Source organism: Meles meles, chromosome 7, assembly GCF_922984935.1.
Source record: "Meles meles chromosome 7, mMelMel3.1 paternal haplotype, whole genome shotgun sequence".
NCBI classification, from domain to species: domain Eukaryota; kingdom Metazoa; phylum Chordata; class Mammalia; order Carnivora; family Mustelidae; genus Meles; species Meles meles.
In genome coordinates, this window is record NC_060072.1 from 68,958,775 (window position 1) to 68,980,575 (window position 21,801).

The window sequence follows — 21,801 nt, forward strand, 5'->3', positions numbered from 1 at the left end:
TTTTTCCCTCTTTTAGGTATTTAAGAATGATTTAATTACATAATAGCAAAATTCCCCAGTACATATATATATGTACTGGGGATTTTAATATATCCTGATTATTACATTGTTACATTATGTATATGTGTATATACATGTGTATATTACATTATATATATGTGTATACACATATATATAATGTAATAATGTAATAATCAGGATATATATATGTGTATACTAGGCAGGATTGACATAGTTTGATAATAATCAGGATATATATATCCTATAGGATATATATATACATATATAATGTAATATACACATGTATATACACATATAATAATGTAATAATGTAATAATCAGGATACATATATCCTGATTATTATCAAACTTATGTCAATCCTGCCTGGTGGCATCATTTAGAAAAAGAAAGCACATAGGCTAAAGTTATTCTACCCTTTGAAATACCCTGTGAATCGTGTGTAAAGCACCGAGCACCTTGGTGAAGAATTTTAATTTTCTAATATAAGACCTGTAGTGTTTGCTACAAAAAGTTGTTGAAAGAAGTCAGGGTGTGCTTACAGTGGTGCCCTATTCATAGTGATCAGCATTAAATCACGAGTTTCTCACTCTACAGGACAGCTATAATATTTCAGATAAGCAGCCATTTTCTTCCTTATGTAGGAAACTGTCCAGATCAGAATGCATTCAGTTATTGGTATTGTTTTTTTTAACAGTGCACAGAGTATTTTTCAGGTTGTCATCAGGATGCTTGGTGTTCTCTCGCTGTATGTGATCAAACCTCCGCCCCAGTGTCTTATCCACTAAGCCCTCCAATGTGAATTCTTGGCCTGAGCTCTTGTGCAGGCAGGCCATTTTTAAAGCGAGTCAATACATAAAAAAGGTTTTCACATCTGTTAATCAGGTGTTTTATCTGGAGAACGGAAAAGCTATTTACAATCCTCCAACTGACTTAACGTTTTTCTCTTTACTTGGATATTTATATTGTGCAGAAATTGACACTACTATCGCAATCAATGGGATTGTTCGACTATCTTCTAAGGCAAACAAGAAAATGCTTTTCTTTTAGGTTTGAATTTCATGACTAGTGGAGTCTATCAATAGGCAATGTGAAGAGGCAAATTCATCTCCATTATTATCTTGAATCTCTGATTTCACTCGAGCATGCTAGTAGAGAAAGATCTTGATAACATTTATGCTGCACGAATTTGCATTCTGAGCTCCGTCCTTAAAACATGGATATTGTTCAGAACTTGATAATAAGAGAGAAAAGATAAAGATTCCCACCATAGGGTACATGTGCTGCTGCTTCTTCTTTTTTTTTTTTTAAATCGTGGTAACTTAAAAACAGAACAAAATAAAAACTACCTTCCAAGTCAACGGGCAGATGCTTAAATCAGGACTTCAAAACAGGAGCTGAAGTCTCCAGGGGGACTGTGCTTACAAGCCAATAGTAGGATTACAAATCAGATACACTTTTATGAATGGAACGCATGGCCATCCCCAGTCTTCCTCATAAGGACTTAGCTGCCAAGAGAGATACTCCACAACATATCACAAATGTGCTATTTGTACAAACATTGCCCATTACAAATGCTCTTGCTTTTGTTTAAATGTTTTAACCTGAGCTATTAATAAAAAAAATTTCTCTTCTCCCTTGTCAAGTTTGGCTTTCAGAAGAAAGAATCTTTAAGCCTCCTCTCTTGTGAGAGTAATTTCTCTGATGGTGCTACTACGTAAGAACAGCCAGGGCTCATTAAGTAGGCTTCGGAGCATAATTGTAATTAACAATTAGGTAGAAATTAGTTTTAATGATTTGTTTTAGATGATAGAATAGAAGCATAATGTAATTATTTTTGAGCCTTCTACATCATTAAGACAACTACCACCAACTTTCAATTATTGAGAAGCAGACAATCATCCAAAGCATTTAGCAAGGGATCCACTTGTGGAGCCAAACTCAGGGAGCTGAGGAGAAAAGGGCCTCCGCCCCAGCCCAGGTGTTTATAATTATCGCGCCTTTTCAAAGTCTCTTCCTCTTCTCCTCTGCTCCTTCAAGCTGTTTCATGCCTTGAAGACATCTCCACAGTGAAAATAGAGAGGCTCAACCTGGCTGTTCAGCTCTCCTCCCCCACACCCTGCCTTTCTCCGAAAGTTAGGGCAGATCATGGGGGGAGGTGGGAGGTTCTGGAAAAGAAGGAAAATTTACCATGTGGACCTGAAATGCCAATTCACACTACAAACTGAACTTGCAGGAAAGAAGATTATACAAATGAGGAATAAAATGAGGATAGGTTTTCCCCACTCTCCGAAACTATGTAGATGAGCACCCATTTCTGCTAACTGAAAGAAAGCTGAAGATTTTTTTGCTTCTACAGAACAGCCTCGCCCTTTACACCATTTTGGTTTACAAAAGTTTTCATGGGACTGCTCAGCTTTCAGGAAGCGGGGGACAGCTATAGGAGGGATAAACTCCAGACAGCAAAGATAGACATGCCGTTCTTTCCCTGTTCCGTGTTCTTTTAATGTCCCAAAGTCAGTTTGGATCTTAATTTCCCTGTAAGAGTTTTTAAAAATACTATAGAAACCTGAAGAGATGCTTTTATTTTCTGAAAAATACAAAAATATTCATTTAGAACTATTAGTTACTGTCAAAAGTTTTTTTTTTCTGTTTTTTTTTTTTTTTTTTCCTCCTCTCTCTCTCTCCCTTCCTTCCCTTTCTCTTTTTTGACCTCAGCTCGGCAGTGGGCTGCTTCATCTCCCACCCGTGAGCAAGAACATTAGACCTTTTGCTGTTGACCTTCAGAAGCCCCGAGGGAGCACATTCTGACCCCCACGTAAAAAACCTGGTACCTGTGTTTCCACATCACAAAGCAGGCCAGCAAGCACACAAGGCCACAGAGCAAGTTAAGAATCATCTGGATGAGCAAAAAGAGTTTGAAAGTGCCCGTGATGCTGGTGCAGTCCGTCACATCCCTGTACACAAAGGTCCTGCTGAGGGGCTCCTCGGAGGGCACCTTGCAGTGGCAGGCGTCGAGAGCCGTTCCGCAGGAAAACCGGGTGAGCTGCGAGTAGTGGTGGGCAGCAAAGGCCACGGCCAGCACGCAGACTGTCAGGCCCACGGCACTCAGCAGAAAGTACAACAGCTGCGAGAAAGCAGAACAGAACCCTTCCAGTTACCAAAGAACACGGGATGACTCGTGACAAAGCTAATGCATCAAAGCTGGGCTTTCTCTTCTCTCATCAGGAAGGTCCTGAGGGAGGGGCTGTTTTCGCCTCAGAAATGGAATCCCCAAGGCAGAGGAATTTGATTTGATTGTGAGTAGTCCTTAAGCCCTGATCCTATGTTGATTTGCCCTACGGATATTGGGTGCTTTTCATAGATTGAGCCAACAATGTTAGCTTGATTGTGGGATGTTTCTGGATGTAGCAGCCTGTTTAGATGATTCCCAAACGTGAGAGATGTCCCTGAAAGGCAGGCTGTGACTGTTTCTGGACCTCAAAAACTGCTCACCTGAAGACTGTAAAAAGACTGGGAAGTAAAGAACACGTATGCAACGGAAACACTGTGTTGGCCAGAAGTGGCCGTGACTGACCAACTGGCAATACGGGTTAATCAAAACAGTGGTGTTCAATATAGTAATTGCCAACCTGTGTCCAGGAATGACAGGATCCCCGGTAAGAGGTTGCTAGAAAAAAATTATGGTTCCAGAAGGCAGATGACTGAATGTCAGCTTCATCACCTATAACCATGTAGTTCCTGAGCATAAAAATAAACCCCAAATGGCCCTTCATAGCTGCCAAGAGATTCTGAACACCATTGGCCTATGTGACAGCCTTGTGATGGAAAAGTCTGGTTCAAGAGCTAAACTCTGCTGCTAACGAACCATGGAATCCCTGAGGAGGACATTTAGCTTACACCTGAAATGCGCTGATCAAAAATTGAGAGTGCTTGTTGACACGGTCACCATATAAAGCATTTTATAGAACAAGAAATATTCCTGGGATTACACTGACCTACTGGAAGCCTTTCTCTTCCTGGTCCCACCTGCTGAGGTCTAGATAAGGAACAGAGTCCCCAGCTGTTGGGACTGGTAAACTTGAACCCAGTTCTTTGTGTGAGATTTGCATTCCATAGTTAAAAGCTGCTCATAGAGCAGTTCTGGTGAAGGTGAACTCCTCAAAGTAAGATTAATTCTACTCATGTCCAGGTTCAGATTAAAGTAGCTCTGAAAAGATTATGCACGCCCTCCACTTCCAGTGATCTGTCATTTAAAATAAAAACACATAACTCAGATTATAAAACATGGGTTCAGAAGTCCTCCAAGTAAGTGATTCTCCACATGGTGACAATTTCAAGTGCTTCAAGATATTGTCCCACTGAATAAACTCAGAATACTTAAAAATGTATTTTTTTTTTTCCTTCTTGTGTGTGTGCATGTGTGCTGATGCCCTAATCATGTGTCTGGTTTGCCTGAAAGCTTGACTGAGGGCACGGGAAGGGAGTGGGATCCACTGGCTAAACCATCTTGCCTCAGCACGGCTGCACAACCAAGGAGAAGCCTGGCTTCTCTGGATTTTCTCATCAAATACATCTTAAACGCACACACTACCCTTCCTCTTCAATCACTTGAAGAATCGTCAGTTGGAACCCACTTGTTTCATCTGTGAAACAGTTTAGTGCAACGTCTTCTATCTCAGGGACACAACGAGGAGAACTTCTATGCAACATGTCTAGTCTCCCTTGGTGAAAGGGAAGCAGATAAATACTAATGGGCACCATTAAAATTTAAAAAGGAAAGATTGAATATGTGCTATTGAACTCATCCTCTCCCTAAATTTTCAGTGGCCATGTTTTCTGCAAACACTACAGTGCTCAGGGTAAAGAGTATGAGTTCATTTTTGTGGGACCATCGGGGCAGAATATATGAAATATTCTGGGTGGTTCTAAAATCTTTGGGTCTGACGATCGACTTCAAACTCCTGATACCAAGAGCCAGATTAATGTGTGCCCACCGGAGCCGTGTTTCCAGTGCCGGCAGCATGGAACTGGGAACTATTTGCTTTGGGGATGTGGATACATTGGTGCCTTTACCAGCAGGGAAGGCCCAAATTAAAGGATAATTTCCCACCTGAGAGTCATCTGCTTAGTAGAATGGCCCCAAATGGAGTTCTGTCTGCACATTTTCTTGTCATCAATGGATGGAACTGAGGAGGTCTTGCAATAACCCTCCTACCTCCAACACACACATACCTCCTCAGTAGATTTCTGTAACATTCAGTGGGACAATATCTTGAAGCAATGACAATAATCCCTCGTTCTCAATCTGCAAATAATTTGGATGGTTGCAAAAAGAGGATTCTCTTGTAATCACAGAAATCCATTTGCTGAAATGAGAATTTTGCCCATTTTTAAAAGATCACCTTTTGGCTTAGACATGAAAAGATTTGCCTGAGACATTTACCAAGTGCACAGCAGAGTGATGGTCAGGAGCACAAACAGGGGATCCAGACTGCCCACATTGGAATCCTGATTCTCCCCTTCTTAGCTACCGACCTAGGGCAAACTAATCAATCCCATGTGTACCTACATTTCTTCACCTTTAAGCTTGGGAAGATGATCACCTTTAAGCCTTGGTTATTATAAGCACCCAAAGAGCTGATACCTGTCAAGGGTTTAGAGCTGCATCTAGTGCAAACTAGCACTACTTAAGCATTTGTGAAATCCATAAACGAATTATTAGAGATGGAGAGAGCTGCCAGTTCTCCAGACTCTTAGGATATCAACTCTACTGGCTTTGTCTTATTCTCTGTCACGTGGGAGTAACAGGCATACTTGGCTCATAGAAAGGATGTAAACACTCTCATACACACACACACACAGAGGGTTTGCTCAGTCTTAATTGAGCATCTTAAAGATGCTAGAAGCCAGCGAGAGCACAAACAAAACCCAAGCCACCCAACCCTTGGAAGGTGAATGCGACTCTCTCACCCGCTGCGACTCTGCCTCTCCCAACCTGTGAAAGCATCAGGCCCAGTCAACAGGCGGGAGCCACAGAATCAAATTTCTTATCCGTGTAAGACACGAATACCTATTTAGCCGCCCCCAAGCCTGGGGGCTACCTCTGCCTGCGCTACACACTGTTTTCCCCCATGGCTTTTACTTCAGCTGACAGCAACAAGCTTCTGGGTGAGAATCTGTAATTTAAAATCGAGTGGCTTGTTTTACCGACACGGCACGAATAAACTACCCATGGAAGTGTGGGCGATGACCTTGGGAATGCGAGCAAATACATCCTGATAGAAGCGGGGCCGAGACGCACCTGTCTTGCTCGCGTCGGCCCGCGCGTCTGGCGCCCGAACCCCGGGTGGGAGGGGGTGGGGGTCCGCGGGGTTGGGGGTCTGCGGGGTTGGGGGGTCCGCGGGGTTGGGGGGTGCGGAGGCCCCGGCGCTTATGTAACAGCGGCGCCGGGCGCGCCCCGCTCGCTCGCGGCCTCTGATGGGTACCCGCCCGCAGCCTCAGCGCTCCGAGACTCGGGGAGCAGGGCGGCGCGGCTTCGATTTAATGACCCTCCCCAGCGACCTGAGCGGGGAGACCGCAGCAGCGGGGGCGGCGGCAGCCCGGGAGCCTCCTGCCCCGGGGCACGCGGCGACCGCGCCTCAAAACCGCGTGCCCGGGAGGGCCGCCAAGCACGAGACCCGCACACGTTTCTGAAAATCGGCCAGGTGAGCCCCGAGAAGACGAGGCCACGAGGAAATGCAGGAGGCCCAAGCCCAGGCCTCGAGGGCGCCGCCAAGGCCGCCGGCAGGGCCCGGGGAGAGGGAAGGAGCGCGCCAGCGGCGTCGCCGGAGATGAACAAGTCCCGCGGCTGTTGCCTCCGCGAGGGAGGGAGCGGTGTCTGCGTGCGCGCGTGCTCAGGCTGCAGAGAGCCGCGGCGATGCCCCTGAGCGACCGCCCGGGCCATCTGGGTCTCTAACAACAGCGGGGGAGGGCGGGGGTGGAAGGGGATCTGCAACAAAGCTCAGGCCAGGGCATCAACAGGCAGGCACGAAAATGCCGTTATGCTAGTGAGAAGCACCTCACCAAGATGCATTTCGTACCCGCAGCCCCCCGCACCTTGCAATGATGTGGAGACACAAGCAAAGTCGGCTGACACTCGTTGTGCCTTTGGAAACCCTGGAGATTGACGGAAGCTCCTTTTAGACCTGAAGATAATATAGCGGGCACCTTAGAGAGCTGGCAGCAAGCATCATTAAAGGTCACATTCAGGAGAAGGGAAAAGTGCCTCCGTATTTGTCAATGTCTGTCACAGGTGGGGGAAAAAAGGTCGCTAATGCGATCTTCCTAGTGGGGAATTCTCAACCTGGCTGACATTGGCACTGACTTCTTTATTTTATTTTATTTTATTTTATTTTATTTTATTTTTGTCCTTGCTCCTTATTTTAAGTGCAGGTGTTGAGGCGGCTTCCGGGGTCTCCCTGAAGCTGATGGGGGTGCTTCTGCTGGGTCATCTGGAGGGGAAATGAGGGCATTTCACATAAGCTGATGAACCTAGCAGAGAACACTTTTTACCCTAGTGAAAGAGGTTCCTGTAATTTAACAGGGCACTTCTTACTAGGCTTTCTGGCTTTTTTTTTTTTTTAAATCATCACTAACCTTTGCTGTGTTTAGTCAGACCTCTACAAAAAAAGTAAACATGGACTGATGTCTGCTCTATCTGGCCTTCTTTTAAGAAACACCCTCAGAAAAAGTAAAATTTCCAAATGTAGGCATATCCATGAAATTCTATCAGTTTTTTTAAAAATAGAATCCCTTATTTTTTTTTTTAATTAGAAAAGTTAGATCTAACTATTGGAGAACATTACAAAATTAGAGCAAAAGACTACAAACTGCAGTTGTCTTCCCACCACTCAAAGATAACTATTTTTTTCTCTGCACTAAGAGCTTTTTTTTTTTATTCTGTAGGATGATACCATACATTTTGTGGAGCCAGCTTATTTTGGCTGTTTAATATAATGTGAATATTTTCATTCTATTAATTACTCTTTTACAACACGATTTAAATACACACATATATAAGCATTTTGCTTTTTTATGTCAAGCGCTTCAATTATACTAGAATACAAAATATCTTTTCTGCATCTTCTTAGTTTCTAAATAAGAGCTGACTTACTCTTGTATGCTATTTTCTTGTTTGAACAAAGAAGTATCCAGTTATGTGTTTTCTTACAAAAGAAAAGTAAACAGTGTGAATGGACACACACACAAGCACACACACATACACAAAACCCTCAACAAACTAACAGTACAGAAACCGTTTTGTTCTCTGCTACAAATAGTTGAAAGAAAATGTAGGAATTTGATTTCTACTAGCTCTGATTGCTGAGTTGGGTGTTTATCTCCCTAAACTCTAAAAGGGTGTGTCTCTGTTTCCCTTTGGAGCAGATTTTACTGTGTAGTGAAAATGCTGTGTACTTGAATTGGTTCCAACCAAATGCACCATCTTTAATGGAAGAAAAAAAATACATGCATGGGAAAGACACACACTTGTTAAACCATGCAAATCCCACCCCCCAACCTTTACCCTCAGACTCTTGGCACAGAACATTTGGATGCACCCAATGTACTTTTTCTGTCTCAGTGATCCCACCTACAAGAGGAAATACACCTAGACTGCCTCATTATTAAAATATTCTAAAAAACCCCCAAGATAGGGAAGTGGGAACTAATAGAGACACCTTTTCCCTGGCCAAGTATTTTGCTGAGCTGATGAATTTTCAATATTCCTTGTAAGGGCACTGAAGGACACATTTCATATGCTCTGGGCCAAACTAGTGCATGGAAATTAAGACTTTAAAAAAAAAAATCAGCATTACCTTTGGGGTCTGGAGGAATACACTCCTAAAACATTTTTTTGGCCTGTGTAAAAATGCAATTTCTAGAATAATCTGATATGCAACCCCTTAAAAAGCATTCTTTTACTTTGTACTTGTGGGGTTTTTTTTTCTATGTGATGATAAACAAGAAAGAAAAATGACAACTTACTTTCATAGCAAACTGGATCCATGTCCTTTCGTCAACTTGATATGAGACACAAAGCATAAACAAACCAAGATAGGCCACTAAGCAGACCTGCAAGGGAGGACAGGGATGAAAGGGTGTTATCAGGGACAGTTGTGCATTCTCATGACATCAATCTCAGCGTCTTTCCCCAGTAACAGCCTTGTTATCGAGGTGCTCATTTCATTTACTTATCTGTCTGTGTTCTTCCTTTCTCGGCTTGAGGAACAGCCTTTTTAAAATAGTAAAATCAATTTCTTTCAATTGACCTGGTATTTATTAAGCCCTTTTGATGCGCCAGGTGCTGTCTGAGGTCCTTTAGAGTACACAATGATCCTCAGCAAGGGTAGAGTCCAGTCGAGGCCGAGATAAGTGCAGGCACTATTCTAAGGCAGGGCTTTATATGGGGAATGCCATTCAGAGAAGTACAAAAAGGGGGAAAAATAACATTGAGTCGGGCAATTTATAAAGACTTCACTAAAGAGGTGGATTTGAAATGGTCCTTGAAAGGGATGATGATAATCACGATAATGATCGTGGACGTTTACTGACTACTGACTTTGTGCTGGTGATCTTCGAAGGGCTTTGTATGGATTTCCTCGTGCAATCATCACAAAACCCGAGGAAGTAGGTGCTTATGATCCTCATATTAGAAATGAGGAAACAGAAGCACAAAGCTAGTAAATAATGAAACCAGCACTCATACGAGGTAGTTGGGTGAGCAGCCCAAGCAATCGCACAGAGCTAGGCTGGCACCAGTTGTGGGGGAAGAGTAGCCAATATATAACTGTAGTTGAAATAACAAAATATAGAGCAGAACGGTCAGTTAAAAATCCGGGGGAGGGCGGGGCGGGGCAGCGCCTGGGTGGCTCAGTTCGTTAAGCAACCGCCTTCAGCTCAGGTCATGATCTGGAGTCCTGGGATAGAGCCCCACATTGGGCTTCCAGCTCCATGAGGAGCCTGCTTCTCCTTCTGACCTTCTCCCCTCTCGTGCTCTCTCCTGTCTCTCTCTCAAATAAATAAATAAAAACTTTTTAAAACATAGTTAAAAAAAAAAAAATCCAGGGATGTAGGATTGATTTAGGGAGTAATGGGACTTCCTTAAAATTCTTTGACCAGACAAATGACATGAATCAAGACACGTTTCAGAAAGATGAGCAGTGGTGTTGGTTGGGTTGGTGGTGAGAATGCTGGGATATCATTTTACTAATCAAAGCAAAATTAATCTGTCAGGTGGGCCAGAGCTGAGATGATGCAGGCAAAGTCAGAGAAAGAGGCAGAAGGAAAGGTATAGTCCAGTAGAATCTGCACATCATGGCTACAGCATGACTGACAGGAGGACAGTGGCCAGGGAGAGAAAGGAAGTGATCCCCCCATGTCTGAGCGCCCACAAAGGGAAGGAGGAGGCTGGGAGAAGGAATGACAACGTTGAGAGAAAAAGATACTCAACTGTTTCGTCAAACTAGATTTTTCTTTTTTTCTTTTTTCCTGCATTAGAGTTTTGTAAATGTGATTCAGAGTTTTCTAATCAAATGTATCTATTCACACTTAATTTTGGAAAGATCAAAATGTTGCTAAATTCTACTTCAGGACAGAAGCCAAAAGCAACAGAATTGTATTTTCTGATAAGCACAAGTTTCCTAGAGACAGCTGGAAGTGTAGCTGTGTCGCCGAGCAAGTCAGTAAATGACTGGTTTGGTGATCATTTCTACCCCTAGGGCTAGCTTTACACCCCAGGGGAGGAGAGCTGTTTATTTACCATGCCAACATAGCATTTGAAGGTAATGCTTCTATCCTATTCTCCCCTGAACATAATCAATAAGTTGCTTGTGCCCTCATAGGTTCCCAAGTTGAGAGTTGTTTGGGTTTCTACTGGGCTGTGAAGCCAAAAGCCAAGCCTCCCTTTAGTACAGGCTTTTCCATCATTAGGACGGCTGATAACTTAACAGTGACATTCCCAGGGGAGAGATGCAGCATGAAATGCATGAGCATGGCCCAGGTTGGAGATAGCTGGGTGGAAAACAGAGTAGGTAGGACCCAGCGAGGCAGCTTTTTGGGCAAAGCACTAGCAGGTGCAGAAGTAATGACCCTGAAGTTACGTGTGCAGCCCACAATATGGTGGACATTCCCAAGTCAGGGATGGATTTCTTTCTCAAAATTTATTTTTTAAAATGATCTGATTGAGGTATAAGTTTGACCAGGCCTGAAGGGGCTTATTGTGTATTTTCACATTAAGAATTTACAGCACTGAAGCAATAGAAAAAAGACCTCCTTTTTTGTTTTGTTTTGTTTATTGGCAACAAACTGGATGGAGGTTTCTCAACCTGCTTCTCTGCAGAGTGTTAAGTCCCTAAACATGTGCCCATTCACTCCTGTTCATGTCTGTCTGCAGGTGCCCAGGGTCCAGCTCTCTCCCATATAACTGTCTTTGGCCCCAGAGGCTGCTGTGAAGTTGGCACTTGCCAAGACTCTCTTCTTTGCCTTCATGAAAGACACATTCCAATCATCAGGCCTAACTGACCCACATGGTAAAATCTGATTCTCTGTCTTCCTTGAACGAAATTTTCCCCTACAGTAGTATCTACTTCTTTGGAGCCCTAATTTAGGCCAGTTTCCAGCAAGAAGGTGCAGAGGAACATATAACCTCATTCCTGGGCGTTTCTCTTAGCCGACCAACAGAACTGTTCTGAGGACATACACTAGCCAGACCCTGGGCACGGCTCTGGGAATTGACAGCTGAGAAGACATAGCCTCAGACTCGAGAGAGCTCTCTGCCAGTGCAGTGGGAAAGAGACGACAATGCAGTTAGACTAAGTACTAGGACCTCATCTGTTGTAAGACCCAGGAGGGGTGATCAATCCAAAGGCAACTTGGGGACACTTCCTGAAGGGAGATGGGTTTTGAAAGCTAGGCAGAAATCAGTTGGGAGAAGGACGTGAGGAAGAGTAGAGGACATACTAGTAGGAACAAAAGCATGGAGAAAGGCAGAGTAAACATTCGAGGGCTCCCATAGCCCCAGTGCAGAAGACGAGAGAAGAAACAGTGAAAGATGTGTTTACAGAGATGGACGGGAGGTGGGTCACAAACGACTTTTGTTTCCATCGAGGACGTTTGGCACCGCGGAATGGCACAACCTGCACTGTGTTTTAGAATGGTCCTTCTGGCTGTGAAGACGGACTGGAAAGGGAAGAGCAGCCGAGAAGCCCTGATGCAGCCATGGAGGAAGGTGACTGCCTGAGCTCAGCTAGCACAGCTAGCAGGGGGGAGAGACTGTTGCTGTGCTGAAGCCACAGGAGGGAAACCAAATCCTTCGGCTCCGAGATGAAGGCTGTAGGGGCAGGAGGGGCCAGGAAGGTGCTTCGCAGCGATGTGACTGGAGCTGCCAGGGCGATGGCGCTGACATTTAGGGACACAAGGGAAAGAGCAGAATGGGAGTGGAAAATGACGCTGCCCCCAGGGATTCCAGGCTCAGCCGCATGGGCCTCGAGCTCAGGAAGGAGGTCTGAGTGGGAGAGGAGCGCTGGTTAATCATCAGTATACACATGAAGTCACTGAAACCATCAGAAATGTGAGACCATCCAGAGAGAGTCAGTGGAAACAGAAAAGAGCCAAGGAAGCAGCCCAGTCAATGAAAACCTTCTGATTCTTTGAGCAGAAATCATCTCATACAGACTTCTTATAATTTTCATGGTACATCAAAACATGTCTAAATATTATGAAACTGATAAGCCTTTTGGAGTTGGGGATTTTGCTTTTAGGCCCTTGTCTAGGGTCTTTGTTATAAAACCTGAATACATTCAACACACTTTCATTTCTTAGCCTTCGGCCAGGGCTCAGGACGCTCCAGCAGGGGGGACCTTCTTTTTCTCACCTACAGATTTACGTGGTAGAGCAATAATTCTTTATCAGACAGTTTTGGGTGTTTAGCACCTTTGGGAAGACTAGTATTTATTGAAACTTAAAACTGAAGGCTTTATGGCCATGGGGAGGAATCCAGACTTCTCACGCCAGACGAAGGGTCTCGTTTCCTGAGCTGGCAGGCCACAGACATCCCAGGGAGACAGGGTGTTCTGACTTCCCAGGCAGGGAGGAGGAGCTCATGTTAATGAGCAGCGAGACCCGCCAGGTCTCTCTGGACAACATTCTTGGATTCTGGGCCAGAGCTTCCATTCGATTCAGTGAGGTGAGGCCCATGGCCCAGGAAAAAAAGCAGTTATATAAAGTTTTCAAGAAGGCTCTTGTTGGACCAGACACCCAGGTCTGGGGTGGACAGGTGGTGTCAGTGAGCACACAGCCAAACGAGAAGGGGGTGGCACTGGGAAAAGGACAGGTGGGCTTTAAGAGCCTGGAAAGATTTAGTTCATGTACAGACGGGTAACACAAGCTTGGGAGGGTTTGTTTTTTTTTTTTTTTAAATGGGAAAAAAGACCACTACTATCATCTTCAATCAACTCTTAGATGCATGTTTCTACAGTTTGTTAGCATCAAAATAAAACCCAAGTCCTACATTCCACCTTCTGTCTAAAGACATTCTTTGTCTGCTCAGAGTGAAGGCTGCATTCTCTCGGGTGAGTTAGAGTTAGACAGGGATGAAATGTTCTCTGAGTGTTAGATCCATTTCTAGATGTAGGAGTCTTGAGTCTTGTCACACATTGTCTTTGTTTCCATCAGTCGGCCCTATTGTTCCTGCTGTGGTGTTCTGAAGGTCGGCATGATGCATCAAAGGTGAATGCCAGACCAACGTCTGGGAGATTCTACCTACGTATTTTTTTTTTCCTTTTCATTCTGGCATAGCTAGAAGATACCAGCCTAAAACACCTTGTGAGAATGTGAATTACTGATATTTACTTCTCTCCATGTTCTACGGATTTGTATTCTGGTCTTGCGACATTCACACAACCTCCAATTTATTTGTTTTCTTCTTTTTGTTGTCGACAGAGCTGCTTGACAGGCTTACCTGGGGAATACGACCTTCCCCTGTCCAATGCCTTTCAAAGTCCCTCTCCTCCTTCCACCCTGGCCCTTTCATTTGTCTACCTGAAACGTGACTCTCCTTCTGTAAGTTAATCAACTTTCACCTTTATGTTCAGTCAGTATAGGAACAAGACGAGCTCTCTTCTCATGTTTGCACAGAGAACTGATCAATGAGAGACATAGCAGAACTGTTAAGTATTTCTCTGGATGTTTCTTAAGAGACTGTGGATTTTCATCTGTTTAATAGGATTTAAGGCAGAATGTTAGAAATATTTTCAACAAATGATAAAGACAGCACTCTGTTGACTGAACGCAATCTCACTCTGGAAAATTGTTGATTAACACACAGTATATCAGAGATTTAAATAATCCATAAAAGAATATTTCATGAGGATCTACTAAGGAATGTTTATTGAATCAAGATTTCAGAAGGATGGGAGAGGCTATTTTGGCATAACTTCAGCATTTTTATCAGATTCTCATTGCCAAGCCAGTGTGTCAGAAATACTTGGTATTGGACTTGGTAAAAACTGGCATCCCCAGACTTTCTGATCCAATTGGTCTGGGGTGGAGACCAAAAATTTGCATTTTTAACAAATTACTGGGCAACAACAACTTTGAGAACCACTAGCTTAAGCTAAAAACACAGTCTTCTACATGCCAACACCTGATATGGGGTTTATCTGAAAGACTGGGATCTGGAGTGATACGCTGACAAGTGGAGTTTCCTACAAAACACTTGTTTATTATAAGTAATAATGAGATACAATAACAATAGTTTCCTCATAAAGAAATTTAGTCTTTCCTACTGCAGGAACCCTTAAAACTAGAGGGAAAAAAAATCCTTCACTGCTATCAACGTGAAGTCACTGAGCACGGAGTTGGGAAGAGATGTGCACAGCCCGCTGTCACAAGCCCTGGAGCACACCCCTGCACCTCGACCCCACTCTGCCTCCTTTGAGTCTTCTCTTACAGCAGCATCTGGTAACCAAGTGGGATTAGTCTGCAACTAAAGAGGAAAGCTCGGCGCATTACGATGTCCTAGTTCTTTGGAATCCCGGAAACCAGACTGCGGCATCAAATATAAAGATGCAAGGAAGAGACCTGGAGAGAAAGCCCAATAGTCATCTCCCAGTTTGCAGGAATGGAGTAAGAACCGGTACGATGTCACCTTTCAGATCTTGCTCTTAACTTTCACCCTCATCTTGGCATTACTTCCCACTGCGTTTAGCTCAACAACCTTTACTGAGGTAGCTACTGGGACTAGAAAGAAGAGTAAGATACCCTCTTTGCTCTTTGGAAATGCATAGTTTAATCCCTGCTTTGCTGAAGGACTGAGGCACAGGAAAATTAATTGCCGTGGGTAATGCCGTTGGATCCGTCTGGGCTGAGAGGGAAAATGAACAGTCAGTAGCACAAACCCCTCCTTACTGTTCACTCATCAGAACCCCTCATCCCTCCTAAACGTAAGGGGCAGTGAATCAACTGTGGGTTTTTTTCCCTCCTGTGTATTATTTTTTTAAAGACAATAAAGTTTTTTGGTGTTAAATGGGACTTAAATTTGCTAGAGTTATGAGGTTATCATCATTATTATTATTGGTTATTATTTTAAATTACATTTTTGGGTAAAAGCAAGATAAAAGGACTCAAAAATACTCTTAATCAGATGAGGAAAGAAAGGTGAAAATAACTCTCAAAAGCATGAAACATTAATTAACAGTTCATTCAACAAGTGGTAACTGTTCTTTAGTTGTGTTAAAATCAAGTAGGAAACTATAATTAAGTGCTGCACAGGGGGGAACCTGTGGGCTACAGTTGATGCTTGACTCTATTATTTTTCTAGCTAATGATCTTGGACAAAGTTATTTACTCTTCTTAGCCTCAGTTTCCTTAACTATAAAATAAAGACAATAATGCCTTCTTTTGGTGGTTTATTCAAAGAGCAATGCTAATGTAAATAAGGTGCCTACAATCATGCATAAGAAATAGCTGGAGAATAATTGGTAGTAATTATTAACATTTTTGCAAGTCACATACATGTTTATTAGAGTAGGCCAAACTTTGAGCATACTGAGGGGCTCACAGATGTATTACCAAGTTAACCATGTTTAAAATTGATAACACAGGGACGCCTGGGTGGCTTAGTCAGTTAAGTGGCTGCCTTCAGCTCAGATCATGATCCCAGCGTCCTGGGATCAAGTCCCCACATCGGGCTCCTTGCTCGGCGGGGAGCCTGCTTCTCCCTCTGCCTCTGTCTGCCACTCTGCCTGCCTGTGCTCTCTCTCTCTCTCTCTGACAAATAAATATAATCTTAAAAAAAATTGATAATATGTGTACTGTCTCGGTGACAAATAGCACGCAGTCTACTTTGTATTAGCAGATACCGGCAGATATTTGCCATGATCTTTATATTTACATAAGAAAAACGAATTATCAAGTCTAGGTGTTTAGACATTTTAAGGCCAATTTTCAGGACTTTTATGTGCCAGGCATTAAAATTAAGCACTCTAGGTAAATTATCCCATTGGGTCTTCATGAAAACCTATCAAGTAGCCACTATTATTAGCCCCATTTCATAGATGAGGCAACTCAGCCTCAGAAAGCTTTTATGCTCAAGGTCACAGAGCAAATACAGAGATTAGAGCGGCACCAAGAGTCCAGGAGCGTGGTTCTTAACCATCACACAGCCTAGCCACCTCCAAGGCAGAATCTGGACTTCACTGTGAGTGAAATGGAAGCTGCAGAGATCTGGAGAACATTCCCGCCTCTGCTCCTCTCCTGTGCTGAAAGGTGCCCAGCACCATTCCTGAGGCATGGTGTGCACAACAGTCTTTGAGAGGCAAATGACTGTCCAGGCTGGGGGAAGGCGATGTCAGCCTCTTCATGTGCAACAGAGAGAAAATAATACTTTATCATTTGTGTTCAGGATCATAAATAATGTACCTGCAATTGGAGTAAGTTTTATTTTTTTTCCCCATCTCATAGGACCTCAAACTGTACCAGTATAACTCTCTTAAATTTGAGCTGAAATGAATAATACATGTAAATGTAGCCCTCTATCATATCTCAGAAATAAGCTCATTCTGTTCATTTAACAAGTATTCATTTGTACCTACCACTCACCAGGTACTCTGTGAGGGTCTGGAGATACCTCAGTAAAGAGAAGAGACAAAAAGCACTCCCCGATGCTCCAAAGTGGACAGGCAGACCACAGACGAATTAACTGGGAGACCCAGATCTATGTCATTTGTTAAGAAGGGCCATGGAGAACATAGGACTTCACATCATTGCTTCTTTTTCCGACAAACATGAGTGAAATACAGACAATAAATCCTCAAGGTGATATTTTCCCCCCTCAAACACTGAACTGGTAATGCCCAGCAACCCCTTTAAAAAGATGGTGGACTCACAGTTGTTTCTTACGAGAGCCTTGCTGTTTCTGTTATTTCAACAACATGGAGGCACTATAAGTTATCTGAGACCTAACAGGCTCCATAAAAGATAACACACATGTGTCCCAGATAAGGGTCAACAGAGGGTAACTAAATAAAGTTTTACAGCAAAATGGGCTGCATGCCTAAAGACAGAGATGGAGATAATATATCTTAGCTATGGATCTGACAGATTAGGGTTCAAAACCCACCTCCGCCACATTCTAGCTTTTTGTCTTGGACATGTTAACTTCTTCAAGCCTCAGTTCCATCATCTGTGAGAGGACCAACAATGCCTACTTCAAAAATGGCTATAAGGACTATAGGAGACAGAATATATAAAGGATGTCACAGAGTACCCAGCACATATGTCAAATGAATAAATGAATCCATTCATTTAATGACTTGGGCTACTTTTGCTTTCATAGCAAGGGCTCACTTCTCAAAAATCTTCCCAGTATTGCTGACATAAATAGTTTGCAAACACCTAAGAGTTATACAATTCTTTCTTTGCTTCTTTTTGTTTCTGCTTCAAACTATTTATTCTCTACTACCCAGGAAATGCCAAACTTGGTAACTATGCAAGTTGTATATGTTTCTCCGATGACACTATTATGGTTTTACAAGGACAAGTATTTAATTTCTGAAAAAAAAAAATGCCATTCAGCTACAAATATTTTCTGTCCAGAGCAGATAGATCAAAGATTAATATTACTTCTTAAAAATGCATAATTGTTTTAGCCAAACATAGTGCACAGGTATTAATGGGAAATTCCAAAAGCAATAGGCATATAACTTTTTAAGAGTCAAAATCAACTGAAGAGCTTATGACAGAATTGAACATCGAGATGCAAGATAAAACTGTAACTATCTGTTTCTAAATGCTAAAAATATTAATGCACAGGCATTAAAGCCCAGATCACTAATAACAAATTCGAAAAAAAAAAAAAAGGAAACATTTTTCTTGGTTTCTATTAAACCCAAAGCAAAGTAGTAGCTTCTTTTCCACTATAAACAAAACTATAGCAACTAAACAACTTTTATGTCTAGCAACTTTTGCTAAAGAGAGTTTTATTTGGCTTATCACATTATCAGGAAGAGATTCAGAGTCTTTTCTTTTTTTTTTTTTTAAAGATTTTATTTATTTATTTGACACAGAGAGAGACAGAGAGAGGGAGCAAAAACAGGGGGAGTGGGAGAGGGAGAAGCAGACTTCCCACCAATCAGGGAGCCAAAGTGGGGCTCGATCCCAGGACCCTGGGATCATGACCTGAACCATAGGCCGATGCTTATCGCCTGAGCCACCCAGGCACCCTGATTCATAGCCTTTTCATTTGCCTTAGGAATCTACAACCCCAGAGCTTCACTGTTTTACTCTTCTTACTTTTGTTTTTTCCTTAGAGTAAAAATTGCCAATGGACAGTATTAGTGCAGAAAAATTCTCTTCATTCAAGAATATGACTTGGCCTGGGAGGAGTTGGGGTTAGAGCACATTTCCTCATCTATACATTTTTCCAGCCTCCTATGGGGGCTGGGAGGACAATTTATAATATTTGCTTTGCAAAGACAAGCCAAGAGATTATTTTTAAAAGAAGCTGGTAGAGATTGAGATCAAAATCTCTCCAAGAAAAGGCAATTCTGAATAAGCAATTCTATCACAGAAAATGATTTCTTTTCAGAGTCTAAAGAGAAATGACACTTGCTCGGTCACACCTGAGTTTATACCATCTATAATATCCTCTCAGTCTTTTTCTCCCTTTCATTATTATGATTATCCTTTTGACTGAGGAGTTGATCCCTGAGAGGTCCATGTCTGAATTACTGTAAATGTATGGACTTTCCAAATGTGGTATGCAAAATAATTTAAAGTGATAATGAATTAAGTTGAAACACAAAGAAGGTCTATCACCTAGAACTTGGCTCAATCCAGATTTCTTTGGAAAATACATTGTAAACACAAGATTTCTAAGAAGTAATGAGGCAATTCTAAGGACATTATTGCTCATGTAATCATCAACAATGAGATAGAGTCACCTGTTCTGTTGGGATGAAAGCTCTGATTGGTTGGTAAAGAGGTAGGGAGTAATGAGGCACCTCGCTGGCTCAGTCAGTTGTGCCTCACACTTGATTTCTCCTCCAGGTCATGATCTCAGCGTCTTGGGGTCCTAGGGTCAAGCCCCGCCTGGAGCCCACCAGGGTCTGCATTCAGTGGGGTGTCTGCTGGAGATTCTCTCTCTCCCTCTGCCCCATCCCCCTGTGTGCTCTCTCTCTCTCATAAATAAATAAATATTTAAAGAAGAAGGAGGAGGGGGAGGCGGGGAAAGGCTGGAGGAGGGAATATTAAGGAGCACTTACATACCAGGCTGAAAGCTTTTCCCATGGTAGGTTATGTCCTTTCTAATTCAAAGTGTTGGCTTTTATCATGATTTCAAACCATCTGATAACCAGAAGTATATATATATTTACACATATTATATACCTTTGCATGCCTTTGTCTTACATACACTTCTAATTTTAATTTTCTCAGCCAGTGTTGCATTGTAATTTCATCACTGTGTGGTTCAGCCAGCTCTGTTGTACCAGCACAGAAAGAGTGGGAAGGAAATGTGCTTGTCAAGTGACTGCCTTATTTCTCAGCACACATTGTGCTTTGCAGATGTTCACTTGTACCTCATTTTTGTTTTAAAAGATAATAGAAAGCTACCCTGATGGAACTGTTGAAAAGGAGTTGGAATTTGTGACCAGCAGCTGGATGAGGGAACCTGAATCCCCCAAATCCTATGGATATAGTGTGCTTTTCTTGATGTCTCTGCCAAAGCGAGGCTGGAAAGCTAGGGAGATCTCTGCGAGATGTGCCAGCACGAAGTTGCTGCGATTTGTAAGTTCCAAAAACCTTGCCTTAAGATTACTGCAAATAGCTCATTTGAAACCAATGAATCTCACAACTGAGCATTGTATCAACTCAGAAAACAGAAGAAAAATCCAACAACTATCCTAATGCATGACTTATCATGGAAACATTCAAGTAGAATCCTTTTGGTTTGGGTCTTATTTTAATATTATAACAGATCTGTGTGTCTATATTAAGATTCATATTTGATAGTAACTACTGGGAATTTTTGCCATTACATCCTCAAAAAAACTGAAAGAACACAAGTAATAGAACTGTGAAGCAATAAAGTTGGTTGTGGATGAAAATTGAGCTTAGGACATGAATTGTGTCTTTTACCTAAAACATCCTTTTACTTTTTTATCCTCCTGGTATAGTACTCCCCTTCAGCTGTTTTGAATCCAGCATTATTCATTCTTCAAACCCTGCTCAAGAATCTCCTTTACCCAGAAAGGGTACCTTTTGTGCATTACCCACTTTGCATATATTAAGCTCATTTATTCCTTGAAACAATGCCATAAGCAAAAAATATTACTCCATCTTATAGAAAATTGTGACTCAGAGAGGTAAAGAAACCTGCAAGTTGATCCAAAGAAGATTTTTTAAAACATCAAGAGGTTTTATTTCTGTATAACAGTAAGGACTAACTGTTATGAAACCCTTCTTGCTATAAAATACTTTAAAATGCTCTGAGCTTCTATTGGCTAAGAGATGGAGCTAAGATCATGGCATAAAGCTAGGCCCCGCAAATGGCTACACCCTTATACGGATGAACAATAATGAACTCACTAGTGCTGGAAGTCATCAAGACAAGTGTTCTGTCTTAGTTGATGGGGGTGGGTGGAGGTGGTTTTGAGAAAGTAGTCCTAAAAAAAACACCAAAAAAACAAACAAACAAAAAACCTTGATTTTTTTCAACAAAAAATTGTGAAGAGGAGAGAAAGAGGAAGAGAAGGGGGCACAAGGGAGGGAGGGAGAGAAAGAGTGGGAGACAGAGTGTGCTTTGATAGAAAGGAGAGAGAAACGGTAAATCTTTGAGTAAAGGAAACATAAGAAATATATGAACTCAAGTAAGATCTTATCGGGATCTGATTCTGACAAACTGTGAAGAAATACCCATGAGTTATTCCAGGATATTTGAACACTGATTTGATCCTATTAAGAAATTGTTAACTTGTTAGGGATGATTAGTATTTTGATTATTTTTTAGTATGTGCACACACATACACACACGCTCTCCAAGAATTAAAACTTGTGAATTTCACATAATGGAACTAAAGAATAGAGCCTATTTTAAAAAGTACATTTGAAATTATTGAAGCCATGAAAGAAGAAATAGAAAATATGAATAAAAACAGGCACTTTAAAAAACAGGGATATTTTAAAAAAGAAAACATCAGTAAACAGAACTTCTAGAAAGAAAAAAAAAACCACCGGAATGAAAA

General features: G+C 42.2%; 1 protein-coding gene across 3 annotated transcripts in view; it reads right to left on the reverse strand.

Annotated features, from left to right (window-relative positions):
- Nucleotides 1-282: 282 nt before the first annotated feature.
- SSPN (sarcospan) overlaps nucleotides 283-21,801 on the reverse strand; it is a 107,636-nt gene continuing 86,117 nt past the window's right edge. For 2 of the 3 annotated variants that reach the window (XM_046010541.1, XM_046010540.1), the window contains exons 2-3: nucleotides 9,047-9,133; nucleotides 283-3,146 (exon numbers count right to left, since the gene is read on the reverse strand). In XM_046010541.1, coding sequence (XP_045866497.1) covers nucleotides 2,781-3,146; nucleotides 9,047-9,133 — 453 coding nt within the window. In that variant the 3' untranslated portion in view covers nucleotides 283-2,780. Of the gene's footprint in view, nucleotides 3,147-9,046; nucleotides 9,134-9,390; nucleotides 9,398-21,801 lie in introns of those variants that run through there. The other variant, XM_046010542.1, reaches the window with a different exon arrangement.